Source organism: Trichechus manatus, unplaced genomic scaffold, assembly GCF_000243295.1.
Source record: "Trichechus manatus latirostris isolate Lorelei unplaced genomic scaffold, TriManLat1.0 scaffold00078, whole genome shotgun sequence".
Lineage (NCBI taxonomy): Eukaryota > Metazoa > Chordata > Mammalia > Sirenia > Trichechidae > Trichechus > Trichechus manatus.
This window is the reverse complement of record NW_004444014.1, coordinates 590,293-612,896: the sequence shown is the minus strand read 5'-3', so window position 1 is coordinate 612,896 and position 22,604 is coordinate 590,293. Positions and strand designations below refer to the sequence as shown.

Below are 22,604 nucleotides of genomic sequence, written 5' to 3'. Positions count from 1 at the left end.
TGGGCTGACAAGCTCAGTGTCATCTCAAGCCGTCTTCAGTGTTATAGCTCTTGACCTGTATTAGAGCTCTTTTAGGAGTTTCCCTCCTTCTCCCTCCTTGCCTCTCTCAAAACCTCTGTGGAGTTGACTCCTTATATAAGCAAGCTCCTTGTCTATTTCTAGGCATGGCCCTCCCAGCAGGACCACAAACCAGCCAATCCCCGGAAATCACTCAATCTGACTGGGCGGTTTTATGCACCACTATTTGCATAGCCGGGGCCCTGGTGGTGAAGTGGTTAAGTGTTTGGCTGCTAACCAAAAGGTCGGCAGTTCAAATCCACCAGTCACTCATTGGAAAACCCTGTGGGGCAGTTCTACTCTATCCAATAGGGCCACTATGAGTTGGAATTGACTCGAGCAATGGGTTTGGTTTGGTTTTTTTATTTGCATAGCAAATCGACCAATCCCTGCAAGGTGCATGAAAAAGACCAATCACAAGGCAGCTGTTTGAGGGAAAATGTTATATAAAAGGCTATTTTTAAAATATTCCTAATAAACTCAGTACCTACTATAGGAAATATCTTGGGTTTTAGCACCTTCACCTGTCTTCAGAGTTTACAACACTTTTAAATCTAGTCTCTGAGGAGCAGAACTTCAAAGAAAAGAAACTGGTAGGAATACTGCCAAGTTAGTAAGGCCAATTAAAATGTAACCTGGTACTTGTTAAAAAATGAGTAAAATGTAATTAACTTTCTTAAAAGCAAAAAGATATTCGATTAGAAAATATACAAAAGAGCATCCAGTTTAAAATAAAGCTGATTTAAAACTAGGGACTCAAAATGAGTAAAATATCTGGACTCATGTTGGCAAATACAGTGATGCCTTTGGTTTAATAATTTTATTAGCTTGCATTGCTTCACTATTTTCTTATTTTTTACTTTGGTTGTATTCATGGTTCTCCTTAGGGATAAAAAATGTTAATATTAGAGTTTAATTAGGAGTTTGGCAAATGAGAGCCATTTATCCCAACCTGAAATTTAATAATCAGGTAACTTCTGGCTGCTTCTACAAATTAAAAGGGAGTAGAATAATTGTACTTAATAAGTGCTGGGCACTGTTCTGATCATTTTACATGTATTTTAATCCTTGAAAATGACAAACTCAAAAGGAAAGCAGTCTTATTATGCTTATTCACAGAAAAGGAATCTGGAATAGAGAGTAATTAAATAATTTTACCAAGATAACCAAAAACCAAACCCGTTGCCCTCGAGTCCATTCCAATGCATAGCGACCCTATAGCACAGAGAAAGACTGCCCCACAGGGTTTCCAAGGAGCACCTGGTGGATCTGAACCGCTGACCTTTTGGTTAGCAGCCGTAGCTCTTAACCACTATACCACCAGGGTTTCCATTACCAAGATAACACAAGTAGTAAATGGCAGAGGAGACAGAATGTGAACCCAGGCAGTCTAATTCTGGAGTTCACACTCTGAACCACTACCACACTATCCCACCAGACTCTGCACAAGGCACCTTAATTTCAATTGCAAGAGACAGAGAAAATCTAATTCAGCTCCCATTCTGATACTTCTTCCTACAGAAACGTCACCCAAACCACAGAACACCGGCCTTTTTTTTTGTGCTTACGATAATGTCAAAAGAGAATACCACCCACCAGTTGGTGAGCACATTAATTGATTGTTTAAATTTGCTATTAATAGTTGCAGGCATTTCATGTATTAATTCATTCAAAAAAGTGACTGAGTGCCTACTAAGAGCCAGGCACTTTTCAAAGCACTGAGGGTAAAAGAGCAAAGGCAAGGTCCTTGCTTCAGGGGTTTACCTTCTGGTGAGGGACACAGCTAAGGAGACAGTTGTCTGTCCTGGGCGGGAAGAAAAGGGTGCTAGGAAAGCTCCGGAGAGAGGGATGTACCCAAACCTTGGGAGGGCAGGGATTGTCAGGGAAGTTTTCCTGGAGAAGTGATTCTCTACCTTGGCTGCACATTAGAAACGCTTAGGGGAGTTTTTAGAAACCCACCAAGCCCAGACTAATTAAACCACAATCTCCAGGGCATTTTTTATACGCCCCTAAAGCAGTGGTCCCTGGAAGAGCAGCATTAGCATCCTCTAGGAATTTGTTAGAAATCCCCCCCACCATATCTACTATTATTAGCCCTCCAGGTGACTCTGATACAAACTAAAGTTTGAGCAGTGGTTCTCAAACAGGCCAGAACCCCCTGAAGGGCTTGTTAAAGTCAATTTATCCCCAAACCAAAACCAAACCCACTGCCGTGCTGATTCCTACCCATAGCGACCCTATAGGACAAGGTAGAACTGCCCCATAGGGTTTCCAATGCTGTAAATCTTTCCAGAAGCAGACTGACTGCCACATCTTTCTTCCGCAGAGTGGTTGGTGGGTTCAAACTGCTGACCTCGGTTAGCAGCCAAGTGCTTAATCACTGCACCACCAGGGCTCCTTACTTACCCCCCGAGTTTCTTATTCAATAGGTCTGGGGTGAGGACCAAAAATTCGCATTTCTGACAAGTTCCCAGTGTGTACACTGTCTTAGAGGAAGGGATGGCCAACTGGAATCTGAAGGATGAATAAGAGTTAGCAAGGTGAAGAAGGTTGTGGGGAGTGACTTATTCACTCATTCCACAATACTTTTGAGCACCTGCTATGTGCCAGGTGCTTCCCTAAGTGCTGGGGATTCAGGAATGAACAAAACAGGCAAAGTCCCTGCTCTCAGGGCTTACCTTCTAGTGGGAGGCTGGATAGCAGCACAAACAATAAAAAGACATCTGAAATTGACAAGTACAATGAAGAAAAATTAAGCAGTGCGAAGGGCAGAAAAAGTGGTGGGTGAGAGGCTATTTTAGACCGAGTGCTCAGGGAAGGGCTCTCTGAGAAGACAACTATGGCAGACACTGAGACTTGTCCCACAATAACCCTTCTTACACAGCAAAAGAACGTCAGCTGTGCACATGGAAATCCACAATAAAGACTACATTTCCCAGCCTCCTTTGTACCTGGGTGAGGCAGTATGACTAAATTCCAGCCAATGAGATGAATGTACCAATTTCCAACTTACAGGAACCTTCCCAAAGAAGATTGGTCTTTGCACCTTTTTCCTCCCTTCCTCCATTCAGCTGCTTGGTTTGTGAATGCTGCTGTCTTGGACCATGAAGATGTGGGACATGCCTTGAAAAGAGCAGTGGCTGAAAGGAACCTGGGTCCCCTAACACTGTGGAGCAGAGCTTTTATGCCAGCAAAGGTCAGGAGAAATATGCTTCTATATTGTTTAAGCCATTGATATTTTAGGTTGTCTTGATATATGTAAGGAGCCCTTGATGCACAGTGTTAAGCACTCGTCTGCTAACCTAAAGGTTGGCAGTTCAAACCCACCAGCTGCTCTATGGGAGAAAGATGTGGCAGTCTGCTTCCATAAAGATTTACAGCCTTGGAAACCCTATGAGACAGTGTCCTACTCTGTCCTATAGGGTTGCTATGCGTTGGAATCGACTCAACGGCAATGGGTTTTTGGTTTGGTGATACTCGTAGCTGAACTTAATGCTAACAAATACAATGACTTTTGAGTAGAGCCCTGAAAGAAATGAAGAAGCAAATTATGCAAATATCTGGAGGAAAAACATCCCAGGCAGAAAAAAAATAACACAGGTAAAAGTCCCTAAAGTGGGATCATGTTCAGAGTATTTGAGGAACAACAAGGAAGCTAGGGTGCCTGAACAAGAGGGAGAGTGTTAAGAAATGAGAACAGTGAAGTATTTATTGGTGGGGGATTCAGATCATTTAAGAGTTTTTAAATTTAAAACTTCCTAAAAAATGTGAACAAAATTACACAAAAATGTGTATAAAACATGTACATTTTAAAGAGTAATAAAGCCAATGCCTGTGTAACCACTGCCAAGGTTAAGAAATAGAATGCTGTCAGGACCTCGAAAATTCCGTGTCTCTCCGTGGTGCATCCTCTTTCCTATCCCTCAGGAGCACCCACTATCTTTGATATTTTGATAATCATTCCCTAGCTCTATTTTATAGATGCACCACCTATAGATACTTCCATAAAAACATACTGTTCTATTTCGCTATTTTAGAACTTCATACACACCGAATCACACTATGTTCTTTTGTGACTTGCTTCCTTTTCATTCATTAGGTTTGTGAGATCCAGCCATATTTTAGAAATAGTCGTGATTCATCTTCTTTTCCTTTCACAGAGAAGCAATATAACAGTTAAGAACATTCACTTTGAATCCAGACTATCTGGTTTGAAATCTGAGCTCTATTACTTGCTAGCTGTGCAACTGTGGCAAGTTAACTATTCTGTGCTCAGTGTTCCCATTTTTAAAAAGGGGATAATACCACTTCCTACCTCACAGGGTTGTTGTGACAATTAAAATAAGTTACTTTATATAAAATACTCAGAACAATGTTTGGCACATGGTAAGTGTTAGATGCATTCACTCTGCTGTAGAGACATTTGTGTTGGCACGCGGTAAGTACTATATGCATCCACTCTGCTGTATGGACATGTGTGTTGTCTCCAGTTTGGGGCTATTATGAAAAATGCTATGAACACCCTTGTACATGTCTCCTAGTGCACATGAGCAAAACTAGACATAGCACATATACCTAGGAGTGGAATTACTGGGTCATCTGGTATGTTCACATATAAGTTTAATAGATAAGGGCCAAACTTTTCCAAAGTGTCTGCTAATTTATTCTCTCACAGTGAATGGAAGTTCCTTTTGCTCAACACCTTCAACACTTGATACTGTCAGACTTTTAAATAAAAGTGTGTAATGGTATCTAACCTTTTTATTGTGTATTTCCCTGATTACTGATTAAACATATTTTTATATGTTTATGGAGAATTTCAGATACCCCTTGTGAGTTGCCTGTTCAGTCTTTTACCCATTTTTCTATTGTATGATCTTTTTATTATTCAAGAAAATATTTATATTCTGGAATCTAGTCCTTTGTGTTATGAGTATTGCAAATATCTCCTCACAACATTAACCAGTTACCATCAAAGTTGATTCCTGGCAACCCCGTGTGTGTCAGAGTTAAACTGCTCCATACAGTTTTCAATGGCTGACTTTTCAGACCACCAGTCCTTTCTTCCAAGGTGCCACTAAGTGGACTTGAACCTCAAACTTTTTAGTTAGCAGCCAAGTGCATTAACCATTTTCACTTTCCAGAGATCTCTCACAGCATATAGTTTGTCTTTTCACTCTTTCTGGTATCTCTGGATGAACCAATCTTAATTTTAATGTAGTCAAGAGATACATTTATCAGGTTAAGGAAACTCACTTCTGTTCCTAGTTAAATAAATGCTGAATTTTATCAAACACTTTTTCTGTATCTATTGAGATAATCACATATTTTACTCCTTAATCTGTTAATAGAATGTTGTTAGTTGCTGTCCAGTCAATTCTAACTCTTGGTGACCCCATGTGAGCAAAGTAGAATTGGTGGATTCCAACCTTTGGATGGTTCTGAACCACCAACCTCTTGGCTTGTAATCAAGTGCTTAAACGTTTGTGCCACCCAAGGACTCCCCAACACTACTTCTAATTTTCGGTGATCCCAATATCTACTTGGATGGTTCTTCCAACCCTGGCCTCAGTTCCTTAGTATCACCGCCTTTAATAATTTTACCCCTCCTCCCCTACCTCAGCACCCACTTCCAAGATCATACCTTAGGACTTACCATTAAAAACCATGGCACTCTTTGCAAAGTTGTCAATAATCACGGTTCCACTCTCTCACGAGCCCCTCTAGTAACACTTTTTAAAAATTGTACTTTAGATGAAAGGTTACAGAACAAGTTTCTCATTAAACAGTTAGTACACATATTGTTTTATGACATTGGTTAACAACGTCATGACATGAACACTTTCCCTTCTCGACCTCGGGTTCCCTATTACCAGCTTTCCTGTTCCCGGGCTGTTGTGCCCCATTAGTCTCATTTTGTTTTATGGGCCTGTCTAATCTTTGGTTGAAGGGTGAACCTCAGGAGTGACTTCATTACTGAGCTAAAAGGGTGTCCAGGGGCCATACTCTTGGGGTTTCTCCAGTCTCTGTCAGGCCAGTAAGTCTGGTCTTTTTCTCCTTTTCTTTGTTCTATACCTACACTGATTATTCCCTTTCATTGTTCTGATGTTGTTGTCATTTGCAGATTAGCCTCTCTGGTTCCCTGTTGTAAATCTTTTGGTTTGAATAGTCCTTGAGAGTTCATTTCCTAGGTTAGTATCTGGCTGGTGTGATCTTGTGTCCTAGATTCAGGCTGTCGCCTGTATTGTCTGTTCTCAAACCGAAGGACTCTCTTTAATAATTTTTGTAAGTTTGGTTTGGTTTTTACATAGCCCCTTTATTTCTGTTTATCTGGAAATGTCCTAATTTCACCACCATATTTGAATGAGTTTTTTTGCAGGATACACTATTCTTGGCTGGCTGTTGTTTTCTTTCAAGGTTTTATATATGTCATTTCTATTGGCTTCTTGACTGCATGGTTTCTGCCAAGTGATCAAAGCTTAGTTTTATTGTTTCCCCTCTGTACGTGACTTTTTGTTTTTCTCGAGCTGCTCTCAGGATTCTTTGTCTTTGGCTTTAGCAAGTGTGATTATGATATGCCTTGGTGATTTTCTTTTTGGGTCTATCCTATATGGGCTTCAATGAGCTTCTTGGATGGTCAGCTTTTCATCTTTCATGGTATTGTGGAAGTTTTCTTCCAGCAATTCTTCAATGATCCTCTCTGTGTTTTCCATTTTCTCCCCGGTTCTGGTACTCCAATCACTCTCAGGTTTTTGCTTTTGATTGTATCCCATGTAATTCTCAGGGTTTCTTCATTTTTGTTGTTTTTTCTTATTACGCCTCAAAGTTGTATCCAAGTGTTTATCTTCAATTTCACTAATCCTGTCTTCCATTGTTTCAAACCTGTTCCTCAGCCCTTCTATGACACTGTCCATTTCTGAAATCTTGTTATCTTTCGGATTTTTAATTGTTGTTTTTGCATGATTTCTAGTTGTGAATTTATTTTGGCATTTTGTTCCTGTATTATTTTCCTGAATTTTTCCATTTTTTTTGTATTTTCCATGAATTTGTCTATTTTTTCCTCATTTTTGTCTGCTTTTTGCTTCAATTCTTGAATAGCAGCTCTGAATATTAGAGCTATATGAACTCCCTATCAGGTAGTTCTAGTGCCTTTTCTTCTTCTGGAAAGTCCTCTAGTGTTTTATTTTGGATGCCTACTGGAACCATCCTGTCCTGGTTTTTTTTTTGTTTTTTTTTTTAATATGTTTTGCGATCATCTGCTGTTTCAGGACACTCAACAGTTTTCTTTTTTAATTGATTGTAGATTTGTTTCATTATGCTTTTTTGTTTCACTTGATTATGTCTAAGCAGGCAGGCTGTGCATTCTTTGTTGTTTGCTTGTCTGTGGACACGATATTTTTCACCTCCTTGTCCAATGGGCAGGGCCAGTCGCTCAGCTATGGTACAGCAGAGCAGGTCCAGCTGAAGGGGAGGGGCTGGGATGAGTTGTTTGTGGCACGTATGTGGGCCGACAAGATGAGCTGTTGGTCAGTGCTGGGCAGGTTCAAGTAGGTTGTGCCTGTGCAGCCTAGGAATGCAAGGCTCAGCACACAGTGCAGATAGGCAGGAGGGAGGCGGAGTGGGAGGTTGTGATGTGTGGAGCTAGGTTGGGTATGGATAAGGAGAGAGAGGAGAGAGAAACAGGAGCAAAAAAAAAAAAGTGCTGAGGGAGCTTGCCATTGCAGTGGAGAGATAAGAAACCGAGAAATGGAGAAAAACAAAAAGGAAAAAAAAAATAATAAAAATTAAAAATGTACCCAGGGATCCCACTGGCGTGGCTGCGCAGACTGAGGAAGTAGCTCTCAAACTATGCAGTACAGCCCAGCTAGAAGGGGTAGAGATGATACACACAGCACCAGGTATTGAGGTGACAGGAAAAAAAGCTAAGTAGAAAGAGACAAGAAACCAAGAAATGAAAAAAAAAGCAAACAAAAAAGAAAAAAAAGGCCCCAGGGATCCCACCAGCATGGCTGTGTGGACCAGCGAAGCAGTTCCCCAGCTAAGCAGCACTTCACAGCCTGTCAAGAAGAAGCAAAGATGGCCCACAGAGTCAGGTGTTCGAGAGAAAAGAGTGGGAAGTGAGAGGCAGTAAAGAAACCAAAAGAGGCCGAAAAAAGCAACACCAGCAACAAAGAAATGGCAGTGAAGCCGGCTGGTGCGGGCAGGGAAATCCAAGAAGCATGGAACTGGTGCCTCCTGTGCTGCAGTCACGGCCGGCTGGGAAGCAGCTGACTGGCCCGTCAGGAAGCTGGGAATCAGCATGCCGGGAAGCAGCAAATCAACCTTCCAGGAAGCCTCAGATTGGCCAGGTGGGAAGTGGCAAAGGGGGAGGCAGGGTGGTGGGTGAGAAAGCGTGTCTTGCTGGTTACTGGGTGCTCTGTCTCCTGCTGGGAGCTCTGTGAATCTGCTTTCCCGTACCCCCTGTCTGCTGATCTCTGACAGGAGTCCAAGATGGTGGATCCATGTTGCATTAGCTGATAGGGGACCTCTGCTCGTTAACTTTCCTTGCTCTCTGTTCTCTGTCAGTTTCTTGTTCCATTCGGTGCTTGGTTGAGTTCTTTATCTCTTTATTTGACGCTTAGGGTTCCAGGGTTCACGTTTGTCTGTTTTAGTTTTTCGGGTCTTTGCTGTGGAGAGCTGGCGTGGTGCTTCTGTCTATAGAGCCATGTTGGCTCCACCTCCCAAATCTGGTCTTTTTTTGCAGTTAGAATTTTGTTCTGCATTTTTCTCCAGCTCTGTCCCGGACCTTCTATTGTGATCTCTGTCAGAGCAGTCAGTGGTGGTAGCCAGGCACCATCTAGTCGTACTGAACTCAGTCTAGTGAAGGCTGTGACAGTTGTGGTCCACTAGTCCTTTGGATTAATCTTTTCCTTGTATCTTGTTTTCTTCATTCTCCCCTGCTCCCAAAGGGGTGAGACCAGTTCCAGTCAGGCTTTTGTCCTTACCACTCTACTGAAACTGCCTTTGTCAGGAGCATCAATGACTTCCACAATGTCAAAGACAGTGGTAAATTCTCAGTTTCCATCTTGCTAAGCATTCACTTCATGGCCAGAACTTTTGCTAGACTTTTAGTACCTTCTTCCTTGATTGAGAGTTACAGGAATATGATTTAAGAAACAATCCAGCCTCAGACAATTATAGTCTCATGAGACTGCTTACTTCTGAATCAAACTTTGATATTAACAAATCGGCATAAAATTGCAGTGGGGCGGGGGTAATTGTGAGGCTAAAAATTTAATTCTCTTTGGTGAAATATGGGCCATCTAGGTCTTTAATCGTAATTTGATTTCTGTTTTTACAATGAGCATGTATTACTTTTATATTCAGAAAAGTTAGTTTAAAATATATCTCAGGCAACTATTTGCATGAAATTGCTTTTAGATTGGGAAGGTTCAGTTCCTCAGTGGGGGTCAGGGTAGATGATGCTAAAGCTTTGTATTCTTAAAAAAATGATTCATTTTTGCCATTTTGAGGATTTGCTGTATGTAAGGTTGCTTTGCTCTGGGCTGGTGTTCTTCGTTACACGTGGTGTTCTCTACTGCCCACCCTGGGAAATCCTTCTCTGATATCACTCACCTCTGCCTTGGCTGTCAGGGAGAAGGGGATTACAAAAAACACATCAACGCTGCCTATCTATTCAGAATCTGTGATAGAGGTTAGAATGAAGTTTAGACAATCTTGGAAAAAAAAAAAAAAGCCATATGAACCCAAGATTACCAGAATCATCTCACACAATCTTTTTGAGATTAAACCACTGCTAACTCCTAATATGCTTCTTAAAAACAGTTCTAACAATTCACAGAAGCAGTTCCCTTAGGAATCTTTGTTAGCGAACACTTGCTGTCCGATCTTTGGGTGGATGGGGGGACCCTGATAGCTTAATGTTTTTTTTTTTTTAATAATTCGAATGTAATTTTTCGTAACTGGCCATCAATCCACCAGACTGGCTTGCTCAGAAAGATTGCTGAAATGATAGTGAAAACATCATTAGGGCCCAAATTTAGGTGGAGGAATTTATAATAATTTTTTGTTTTTAAAAAAGAGGGTATATTTTTATATGAAAAAATAAAACTGTTGTCATTAAGATGTTTTTTAAAACATAATATACAGAAAATACTGCCCAGGATTGAACATAACAAGACACTGAAACTCTTGGTCTCAGTTTTGGATTAGGCCCTTCAACACAACACACTCTATATTCCAGTCTGAGGTGTTACTATCATGTAGGACTCAAAAAAGGTGGCGGCAGAACACTAATTTAGCTGACCACCCACCTTCAACCTTTAAGCAAGCTGGAGAGTCGAAGAGAAAGGACTAGACATTAGAAGAGGATTTTTATTGAAAGCTGTTGGTGTGTACATATAAGAAATGTCCTTTATCTCAAGGACAGGTTGAAGGAGACTACTCAAGAGAGCTGAATATGTATCCTGCAGGTTAGAGGAATGTGGTGTATGGTGGCTAAAACCTGAGAAAACTAAAGGACAAGTAACTAGCTGCCTAGCTGCTGTGCTGGAACCAGTCAGCCCTCAAAGAGGTTGTCAGAGAAGAGGATGCAGGAGTTCTTCCTGAGAAGGAGCTGGTGTGGGACTGCCTATTAGGATGACAAAACCCCAACAGCTCAGGGAGATACTAGGTAGAGGTGGACTGCAGAGAACAGGATCTAGAGAAAGGCTTAAACGGTCACTTGGGAAGAGGAACTGCAGGAGAAAGCTGCCCAGAGACTGGGGTGGGGAGCAGAGGGGATCCTCCCTCCCAAAAAAGAGAAATTTTAGCCATCTGCCAGGCCAAAAGAACATACAGCAGCTCAAAGCAGTAATGACCAACTCTAAGTATGAACTTTCCTGCTCTCCACCAAATGAATACGTGGAGCACAGGGCATTTTTAGGGCAGTGAAATTACTCTGTATGATACTGTAATGGTGGACACATGACCTTATGTATTTGTTAAAGTCCATAAACTCTACAACACACAGAGTGAACCCTATTGTAAACTATGGACTTTAGTTAATAATAATGTGTCAATACTGGTTCATCGATTATAACAAATGTACCACATGAATGCAAGATGATAATAGGGGAAGCTGTTAGGGTGGGGAGAATATATAGAACTCTTTACTTCCTGCTCAATTTTTCTGTAGACCTGACTCCTCTAAAAATAGTGTATTATTAAAAAAAGAAATGAAGTATACATTTTAAATGGGTGAATGCTTTGGCGTGTGAGTCATATCTCAATAAAGCTGTTATAAAATAAAAACTACAAAAACTCACTTCAAATTAGATGACATTGTTAGGTTGAAAGTAAAAATTCTCCTGGACACTTTGGGTAACATGGTTAACAAAACAAACAAAAATCCTTGCCCTCACGGAGCTTACATTCTAGTCGACTAGTTGAGTGCGCAAAATAATGGGGCTCAAGTGGATGGGGTAATGCAGGTAACCAAGCAAGGTTACACCTATGTTTCCATTTCCAGGGCAGAGAGTTGTTCCTGGAGAATACAGAAAAAGAAGTTAACTAAAGCTAAAGAACAGAATGGACTGTGAAAAATGCAGATGACACTCAAGTTAGTAAAGATTAAGTCCATGGGACTTGGCAATTATGAGCATATTCTGACTTCAGAATAAGGAGTGTGAGGGCATCTGAGTTTCCATCATGTCAACTTCTCCTTGCCAGTACTCTCAAGATGTTATTCCTGTCAATCTTCTTTTGCACTCATTTGAAAAAACCCCAAACCTGAACAAATCTAGCCATTGATCTTTTCCACAGCTACAGCTGAGCATTGCTGGAGAAAAGTCCCCAGATAGATGGACGTCACTGTCAATCTTTGGTGTCCAACTCACTGCTGTTTTTCTCTAGTCCATTTTATTTTCCAGGGCCACTATTTCAGACCATCTATGTTCTCTGCGGACTTCAATTCCGACCCTCTCCCCACTTCCAGAAGTGGCCACATCACTTGGTTCTCAAAGAAATGAAACCTAAACCATCAGATGTAAACCTTCAACTCCTTACCACCCAACTGACACACATGCCTATATCCACCCCCACCCTCCTTCCCATACCTATGATCTGGATCCCAACCTCCCCCTCCCGCTCAGGAACCTAGGTCTACATACGGCTTTGGTCAACCCTTCCTGCATCCCTTGCCCTATTTTTACCTCTCCTTCTCCACTGGTTCCTGTAACATATTTCACAAATGCTATCTTGACCCAGTTTTGAGGCCCTGGCTAAAGGCCAGTCAGTACCCCTTCTTGAATAGCTGATTAAGTCCCTTCTCCAACCTCTCCCCTATACAGTTCTCACACTCCTGGTGAACTATGCACTTGCCCAAATAGTCCCAGGGCGAAGTATCCAACAACTAGGGCCAGCCCCTTGTGCCTGCAGAATTATTCAAAATACCCAATCTCAGGAAGCCCACCAAACCTAGCTAACCCCATACTGCTTGACATAGTAAGCCGTCTCGTATATTTCCAGCTTGTTGTTGCCCTTTCCCCACGTGCAACTCCGAATGGCTCTGCATTGTGGTGTGCTGTCAACACCAGAGACTGTGAATATAAATTTTCAAATGTTTCTGGCCTCCGTCTCTTGATTTGCATTTGACCTCAAACATTACTGTTACAGTTATCAAGTTACAACAGTTCCATCATACACTGCCATTAGCATTTAAGCATACTCAAGTTCCTCTCATCTTTAAAAAAAAATCCCTCAACCATACATAATCCTACTGCTACAGCCTCACCATTACAAACTTCTTGAAAGAGTTGATACTTGCTGTTTTTATTTACTTTGCAGTCCTCAACCCACTATAACCTAGATTTATCATCATCACTCCACTGAAATCATTTTGATGAAATTACAAGGTATGCTCTAGATGAGACAGTGAAAGACAGAAATTACCGTAATTCTTCAATTCAAAGATGCACATTCTCCCTCCCCCACATTTTAATAGGATACACCTTACAATCAATGCAATTGAAAGCAATGGGTCGAAGTTTAATTGGCAGGTAAAATTTTTGTTTATATAAAATTAACATGTCTTATTATCAGGTATTTAGATTCAATCAAATGCCTATTTTTGAAATTAAAAGTTTTTTAAAAAAAATACTTAATTTTTATATTTTCCCAGCAGCTTTTTACTCCACTGACCTTTCTCTTCTTGAAATACTCTTGGCCTCTGTGAAACCACCCTGGTTTTCCTATCTCAGCTGCTCCTTCTCAGTCTCCTTGTGTTCCTTTCCCAATCCTCTTCTCACTCAGTGTTCCATGGATAAGCTCATATACTTTCATGGTTTTAGCACTACCCATATGCTGTAGGATAAGCCTATAGCTCATCTAATGGCAAGTGGGCATGACTTCCACAGACATCTGGTTAACTGACTCGTTACCCCTGAGATGCTAAGAACGATAGATTAATGTTTACACCTACAATGATACTATATAACTCAGTGTGCTGAACCTGGCCAGATGAGGTTGTCCTTAGCACATAACCCAAAGTAGCTTACAGGCAGAATTTCTCCACCCTTATATATATATATATACACACACACACATACATACATACACACATTAGGCTGGGTCTACAAGGGGTCACTTAAGCTTTCAGGTTTTATATGACACCTATTGAACATTATCATCCCCACTGTGCAGTGCTCTACCCACCCACCCCCATTCCTAGCCTTTGCTCCTGTAATAATTTGGCCTCCAGATCAGTGTGATGACTTCCTCCCAATTCCCCAGAACCTACCACCTCTACCACTTGCCCCCAACATGCACGTCCTCCTGTTCTCTTCTTTTGGTATACATTATTTCCAGACAGCACAAGTCAAATACAAACCATTACCCAGCATTTCTTCATTCACAAATATTTATTGAGCACCTACTATACACTGCACACCATGTTAGACTCTGGGATGCAGGTGAAGTAAGAAATCACCCCTGCCCTCGAGGAGCTTACAATCTAGAAGGGGAGACAGACAATACACAATGAACCAATACATAAAATAATCACAAGTTGTGGTAAGTGCCATGTAAGCTATAAACAAGGTGATGTGATAGATGACAGATAGGGAACACCTACTTTTTAAATAGAATAATGAGAAAAGGCTTCTCTGAGAAAGTGGTTAAGTTAAAAGCTGGGTTTGAAGCGTAGCTCCCCACTTACATGCTGCATGACCTTAGGCAAGTCACCTACCCTCTTAGAATGTTTCCACATTTGTAAAATGCAGCATTTTACATGGACAATCATACCAAACTCAATACCTTCTCACTGCTTTACAAGGCCTTTCATGATCTAGCTTATGTAGACTTCTCTTAGTATTTCTTAGCAAATTTCCAGCTATTCTCAACTTTCTTTCAGTCTTCTCTGAACTTAACAAAGTTCTAAACAACCCTGTTTCTACTCATGTTAATTCCACCAAATCAGTTAGGTGCCGCATCTCTGTGCTCCCTGTACTTCATCTTTTCACAATGCATTGTGGTCTCCCTATTTCAATCAATTGTATATTCTACTGGAGGGCAACTTTGGTGAGGGTAGGTAGCATGTCTATATTCAGAGGGCCTGGTACAAAGCCTGGCACATGATAGGAACTCAAATATCTGAAGACTGAAACATTTGTAAGCCAAGAGGAAAACGAGTAGAAAGTGAAAGACACAGAAGAGGGAAAGTCTGGTGGAGGAAGGTCCTTAAGACAGGCAGCAAGAAGGGTCAAAGGCTCATGTGGCTAAACTGGCCTTGAAGACCCACCTCATCCTCTGAGACGTAAGTAAATTTAGGAAGAATAAAGGTGGCCATAGGTGGAGGGATAGGATGTGGAGAGAAATCATGCTGATGGACTCAATCTTTTGATTGAATTAGGAAGGTCATCTGCTAAGAAGGGTGTGGTTTGAAAAGCGGACTAAAGGAAAGTGGTAAGATTTGTAATTATTGATGAGGAGAATGTGCAAAGGAACTACATAACGCCAAGTCAAAGTACTGATAGATAACTGAGGGGAGGGGTGAGAATATTTAGTTTAAGGCTGTGATAATGAAGGAGCCATTTAAGCTGGGCAGTAAATACAGGGAAAACAGAGGGGGACTGATGTATGGTGAAACGGTGCTGTGAACACCAGGAACTGTGAATATAACAAATCTTTACATGTTTCCAGCTTCCCTTTCTTGATTAGGGGTGACTAGAGGTCTCCATACAAAGAATGTTACCAGTGTGGCACACCAGAGCAAATACAACAGGTCAAGAACTGTTCTAAGAGCTTCTTAGAGAGCTACTCTTCTCTGATATCACATGCCACTTAAACTAAACATCAAACTCATTATTGTCTCCCCTAAGTGATTAACCTTCTCTCTAAAGGTCTCCTGTCTCTACAGCCTTGTTATCCTCCAAGTTATCCCAGGTTTGAGAAGTGGACTCAGTCCTTACTTCTATATCCACTCAGTCACCAAAGCTTGAGTGTTCCTTTAAAACAGCTCCAGTATCCATTATTTCCTTATTACTACTACCATCATTTGGACTCAGTTCTCATAATTTTATGTCTAGATTCACATACTAGTCTTCCAACCAGACTAGTTAATTAATGTCATTTTAGTTTAGACAGAGGGCTTTTGAGGCTGGTCTGGGTCAGATTCCCAATTCCTCAACTTACTCAGTGTGACTCTGCGATCAATTTTATCTAAATCTGCTTATTTGTAAAATGGGGATATCACTTTCTTTTGAAGGGCTGTTGTGAGGAATGAGACATTTTTGAAATTTCTTAGCAAAATGTCTAATTCTAGTTAAGAATTCAATTGATTATAAGCCCTTTTAAGTCTAGGACTAGATCTTTTATACTAGTCTATCCCACACACACTTATGATACATACTGAATAAACATTTCTTGAATAGTTTGATGAAGGACAAAATAAGAGGTATATTCTATGTGATAACACGACTACACTCTGCACTTAAAAGTTTCCAGAATATAAAATAAAGACAGGAAGAAAGCAGTAAAAGCCATTCAGAAATAAAAAGCAGTTTGAGAAATAATGAATGTAGTATGTCAAGAAAACGCTCCACCATGAACATCTGAAAACAGCAATCCGTTTTTCTTTCCCCACAGCAGTCCTTAGAACACTAAGAATGAGATCTCACTGGAAACATAAAAAAATACAAAGTGAAACAGGCAAAGCTTTCCCATGTTTTTTGTTTTGTTTTAGTTAGCCTTACCACTTCTCCAGTTTGGGTTGGGCTGCCTTTGGCTTGGGAGATCCTACTGGCTTTGGGGAGCTCAGAAAGGCCAAGGTGGAGCCTACAGGAAGAGGAAAAAGAGAGCTGGCTACTAAGGGCTGGCCCTAGGCACAAACAGTTAAAAAAAAAAAAAAAGTGACAAGATTTTTTAACTATAAATGGAAAATGTAGTCTGACAAAGAAATCTGGCTACTTCACAGTGCAGGTAAAACTCTGTGAGAAATCATCTGGATATCCATATGTAGATGTTTCTGAACATGTCATGTAGGTCTATTGGAAACAGAGGTAGCCTGCGAAAATCTCTGCCAGTTACCTCCAAATCAGTTAACCCAACTGACCAGGGCAGAAGGGCAAGGGTTTTAGTGCAGAGGCTTGCACAGAAACAAATGTTGAACGTTCTTGGAAAAAGATGGTTAGCACAACCGTTTGGAAAGATGATATGAATTAAAAACTACAAAAACGTTCATATCCTTTGACCCAGAAATTTAACCTTTAGGAATTATCCTGAGGATAATAATTTATGCAAAAAGACATTCACTGCAGGGTTATGCGATGCAATCTAAAATGTCCAATGGGGAAAAGTTATATGAATCATGACACAGCCACACAACGGAATATCATGCAATTAATAAAGGTTGGCATAGTTCTTAATGACATGAAATAATGCCTGTAGGTTGAGAAAAAAATATATACCAAATCATATTGAAAATAAATGAAAAACATTAGTTAAAAACATGCACCAACAGCAAAGAGACTGGCGAGAAATATGCAAAGATATTAAAAGTGATGCTTTTTTTTTCTGGATGATAGCATTATAGGCAATTGTTATTTTTCTTTATACTTCCTATATTGTCTAAATTCTCCATAATGAGCATGTATTACTAATATAAATAAAAAACAAAAACATTATTCAAACAGGTAAGCATTAGAGAAGAATGGGCATTTTTATACAGCTTTATTTTTCTCTAGGAATCAGAGTGTGGTTCCTAACAAAAACGGCAATTACACACCTATCTGACAGAAGTGTCAGACTCTTAAAAGCAACAGACATTCTTAAATTATTTTTCACAAATTTTACCATATTCATGTAGAACTGTAGCAGAATAGCTGGTGAATCAGGTTGAATCATCAATCACCTATCTAAATAACAACTCCATGCTCCCACACGACATGAATCCAGGGCCACTAATCCACTGTCATACCCTAATTTAAGTGGTGTACTGCTCCATATTTTCTAAGATGAAAAGAGCTGGGCAATAATTCAGTGACATTCCACAGAAATGTATGTATGTTCAAAGCTGTAGGGAAAACGAGTGTTTACCAAAAGCAAGAACAAAATGTTAAGTGTTTTTTTACCCAGTAGCTGGGGGATAGAGACAAATGACTGGCAAACTTGAGAATAAAGCTAGACCTTTGTAAATATCAACTTTACTTAAAATGACAAAGTTTAACTAATGAATACTTTATTGGCAGAAGAAAAACACTTTGGTTACTAAATGGCGAGTGTCCAGCACTGGTCTGAAGGCAGAAGGTCTGAAAGGTCTGAATACCAAAGTTGCAACAGTCTCTGTTCAACACTGTTTCACCTAAAATCCAACGTCTTACTTTCCTTCAAATTCTTTGAGACTCCACTTAAAGGAAATTATACCAAGAGTTAACAGATCAATTTAATTAGACTTGATATCTCTCACCTATGCAGTATCACATTTTCATTCTAGCTTTTCTGAAATACATTATGATCAGATAAATGCCATGTAACCCAAATTCACCTTGACTGCTTCATTTGGCTTTTACAATTATCCTATGGTCAGAAGTGGAAATAAAATCCTCTCACCTAAGGGTCAGAAAGTGAGTGTAAGCAGACCTTTGGTATGAAGCTATATTCAGCACCAATTACAGTCAGGAGTTATCAAAGCAAGAAAAGCCCTTAACATTTCTAAGTGAAGAAAGATAAAAATGCAGGCTGGTTAAGTGACTGTAAGACTAATAACTGCAGGTTCTTTCCTTGAACAAGATACCCCAGATCATTACTGGTTGGCTAACATATAAGTAACAACTAACATGACCTCTTCTGAAACAGCATTATACTTGGTTAAGCAGAAATCTGTCCCAGCAAAACGAACTGCTAAAAAGGCAGGGTCTTGGTAAAAATAATTAGCGACCAAACTAAACAAAGGATAATGGCTTAATAATCATGACATTGCCATAGGCCAACGGCATAAAGAAAAGTACTTACCTTCAAAGTTACGTAAACAATATAAGCCCCAATTTTAAGATTATAAACTTAAAGATATATATATTTTAAAGTGTTAGTTGCCTGTATGGGATCAATTAAAAATGTATATGTCAGTTCAGTGTAAAGCACCAAAAATGAACAATAAAACTGTTCACATAAAATAGTGAAAAGGAAACAATGCACGACCACAAAACCATAGCGGAATCAGTTACAAGAACCAAGTAAATAAACTAACTTCTATTAAGATTTTCATTTACCCTGTAAAACTATGCTGGTTAAACTGGCAGGGGTGGGGGTGGAGGGGAGGTGTCTCTGAGAATCTAAAGGTTAACAAAATGATAGCAAATATACATCATTTCTTTATTAACAAATTATACCACACAAATCAGTTTACTTTTTCTGGTTACAAAGTTAACAGAAATTGCATCTGTATTTAGAGCAGCAACATAAAATCTTACTAGGAAGAAATTATATATCTGGACCAAAGGACTAAAACACGGGATTAGAAATCTAATGACTAGGAAGGTATAATTGGCAACTATAGTGAAACTACTGCTGGAAGATTCCGACTTTTTTCCACATCTTCATTGAAAAAGGGGATGATGCAGCCAAAGAAGGGATGATGTAGAAAACCCCAGAAAATTAAATCAAAAGGAGCACAGAAAGGCCATGAAAACTGGAGAAGGTGTAAAAGACCAAGCAGAGACAAGTCAGCTCCCTACGTGGGCCATGAAGTAATGTGTCCTATTCTAACTGAAAGTGGAGGGACCTCATCTGGGCACTTCAGTTTGAGAAATCAATTAGCTTGATTAGTCAGGGAAAAAAAGGGTGTTATTTTTCAAGGAAGTAGATACCGCTTAGGAAGAGAAATCTAAACATTAGGAAAGAATTACTAAATCTTTTAGAGTCCAGAAATTATTTAAGAAGCCAAACAAAGTGAAGAAAAATATAAACTATGGATGAAAATTTTTCTGTAAGCGGCAAAATTCAGTTTCCTCAGTGATTTAAAAGCAAATGCAGTATAAGAGAGTGGTTTCAAAATGCATCCAGAATCGCAGGGGCTCCTTGGAGTGTTTGAGGGCAGCATGGAGCAAGACATCAAGTGGGCTCCAGGCCCATTCTCCCTGACCTTTCCTCACTTCAGTTAAAAGATTTCTAATTATTTTTTATGGTTTCAGCAAAGATTTCCTTTTCAAAAAATGAAATCTGATGCCACCCTATTCCTTGTTATTTTTTGTTTTTTATGTCTGAAAGTCATTCATTGATTTGAGCTTGAGAGTACATCGTCGAGAAATATGATCTGTGATCTAGAACAATTTTTCTATGTCAATGTTATGAAAACCTAAAAAGTTTCAACAAACATTTACATATTATTCAGTAAAATATGTGAACAAATTAAGTTTTTAGGAAGAAATTAAACTGTGTTATTCCCACCTCCCCTAAATCTGTTCTTCTGCTGCCAATAAGCTCTTAACATTTCTGGAGAGTGTAATGAAAATTCTAACCAACATTCCAGCCACACCTTACCCCCAAAACATTTCATTCAATGGCTGCATGAAATTTCTTTTTTGAGAAAGCAAGCCTCCAAATTTACAGAAAACTCTAGACTGAAAATGCGGTTACCAAAAATAACACACATTAGGTCAGGGCAGAATCTGCATAGTGTTCTTCAACATAATCACTAGTAAAGAGCAGCCAAATCCCAGAACTTCATTCTGCATTCATTAACAAACAATGTCAAAGTATAAATGACAATCAGGGCAAAATGTATATCAAAGGCCATTTTCTTTGACAGGATCAGGAAGAAAACTGAAACTGCAGGAAGGAAAGTGGAGCCCAAGTTCTGGTCACTCATCAAGGCTTCATTACTTTAACGAAACCTCTGTGGCAAAGACCCATTCAGCAAACCTAACTCCTTTCCGTATCTTTTTTCTTTCACATCAGGTAAGGAGCCCTGGTCGCACAGTATTTCACCACTGGGCTGCTACCCCAAAGGTCTGTGGTTCAAATCCACCAGTTGCTCCTCTGAAGAAAGATGTGGCAGTTTGCTTCCATAAAGATTACAGCCTTGGAAACCCAACGGGGCAGTTCTACCCTGTCCTATAGGGTCGCTATGAGTCAGAATCAACTCGACGGCTGGCAGTGAGTTTGAGTTTGGTCACATCAGGTTAAACACAAGTTGCTGCCATTCCAGAATCATTAATTACATATTTTTTTCCTTAATTAGAAAAAAGTGTACTTGAATATTTACATAATGTTATTGGCATTTATTACAACAAAAAAGATTTTTAAAAACTAATTTGTAGAATCCATCCAGTAACATATGAAATTGAAATCCATCGCTTAGAAAGATACAATTATGGCTGAATGTATCTGATGCTCAGGGACACCATGAATAAGAAAAATCCTTGCATGTCATCTGGTTCTTGCTGCAGTCATCTGTGTTCATCTTTCAGAAAGCAAAAGAATCCATTTGCTGTTTCAATAAATATCAAAGTAACTGCTCAAAAAATAGTTCCACGGACCAAAGATTCAATAAAGAGCAGTTGTGATTAATGATTCCTAGAATTGAATGAGTCCTTCTTAGTCCAGTGAGATGATGTCAGGAATGTTACTTCCACTGCTGGTTATGACCCCTGTCTCACTCCTGCTGCTGGATGAGCTAACATGAGTAATGCTCTCATGGGGGCTGGTGGTGGTGACAGACGTACTGCTTGCTGTTAAGGGTGAGGTGAGACTATCCAAAAACATAGGAGGACAGTACTGCTTGAAACAAACAATGATGCCGATGAGGAAGAGGCTACATTGATTTTAAATAAAGAGACTAGAGATTGTTAGATACGCACAAGTGATAGCCACACACTTAAATCTCACTGGGATTTTAAAATTTCTCAAAACTTCATATCTTTGGGTGGAAGGTGACATGAATTTAGCTATTTTACATTATTTAGTGAATGCAGCACATTCTTGATTCTCTGAAAAGTTGTAGAACTTGATTGTTGACCACGTACATTGGTAAAAATACAAATAATGTCAATAATAACTGAAGTCACAATATTAAATATTGGCCCCACAATTATGACTCATACTAAATTTTAAGAATTTGTTCATTAATTGTATTTAGATGGGCTTTAAATCAACACTGTAAAAAGCTAGTAAATACTTATTTTAATGGTATTAAGCAAAAATGCTAATGTAAAATTCAACACATCTTTCAAAATTTAATATCAATTAGACACTTTATGAGTATGCTCAGAACAATGATCTCATGTAATCACAAAATTTGGGACTGAATCTTAAAGCTCTAATCTTCCTTGTGATGCTTGCTTGACATCCCCCTTCCAAGTGTTCATATCTCAAGTCCCCTCACATTCCTGTTGCTGATTCCCATTGACCAAGAGGAGTAGAGAGAGGTAAGAGCTACAAGACTGAGTTTACATCATCATAGCATGTTTTATGTGAGGAACAACTGTACTGACGTTAGCAAAATAAGTGAGGTCTAGCATATACTGTAGGAGATTTCCTAAATTTAGTTTTATTGTATGACAGAAGACCACTAAAGCTATCTGATCAATATTTTTCATTCTATATATTATTCAAGGTATCATTAGATATACTGGATTACAGAATAAGAATTTAGAACTGAAGCTGTTTGGACTACATGAGCTTCAAGGCCCATAAAATGGGAAAAGCCCCAGGTTTAAGCTACTAGTCAGTGGAAGGCAACAATTAAAATTCAGGCTGTCTTTCAAAAAAGTAATTTAATGTTTATACTGGATAACTGTGTTGGTTCATAATAAAATGAGTTCATAATCAAATGAGTGCCACACACAAAGGACTCAAGAGGGAGAGGTAATTGTTCTTATAAAGCTTCCAAGGAGCTCTAAGTATAGTTGATTTGGCAGGTATTACAATTCTTCTCTAAAAGCAAACCAATTTCCAACTTTTCACTAAAATTGGGGACAGAATTTGGGGGGAGGTGGAAAGCCCAGAAAAGCCAAATTTTTATTCCTCCTACCTCTCAGGCAATTTTTGACTGCCTAGTAGTAAAAAGGTACTCT

At 39.6% G+C, this 22,604-nt stretch overlaps 1 protein-coding gene across 4 annotated transcripts in view; it reads right to left on the bottom strand.

Moving 5' to 3' along the window:
- Positions 1-15,208: 15,208 nt before the first annotated feature.
- PIAS2 (protein inhibitor of activated STAT 2) overlaps positions 15,209-22,604 on the bottom strand; it is a 112,423-nt gene continuing 105,027 nt past the window's right edge. For 3 of the 4 annotated variants that reach the window (XM_023735375.1, XM_004380876.2, XM_023735376.1), the window contains exon 14: positions 18,851-21,306. In XM_023735375.1, the coding sequence (XP_023591143.1) occupies positions 21,127-21,306 (180 nt within the window). In that variant the 3' untranslated portion in view covers positions 18,851-21,126. Of the gene's footprint in view, positions 16,211-18,850; positions 21,307-22,604 lie in introns of those variants that run through there. The other variant, XM_023735378.1, reaches the window with a different exon arrangement.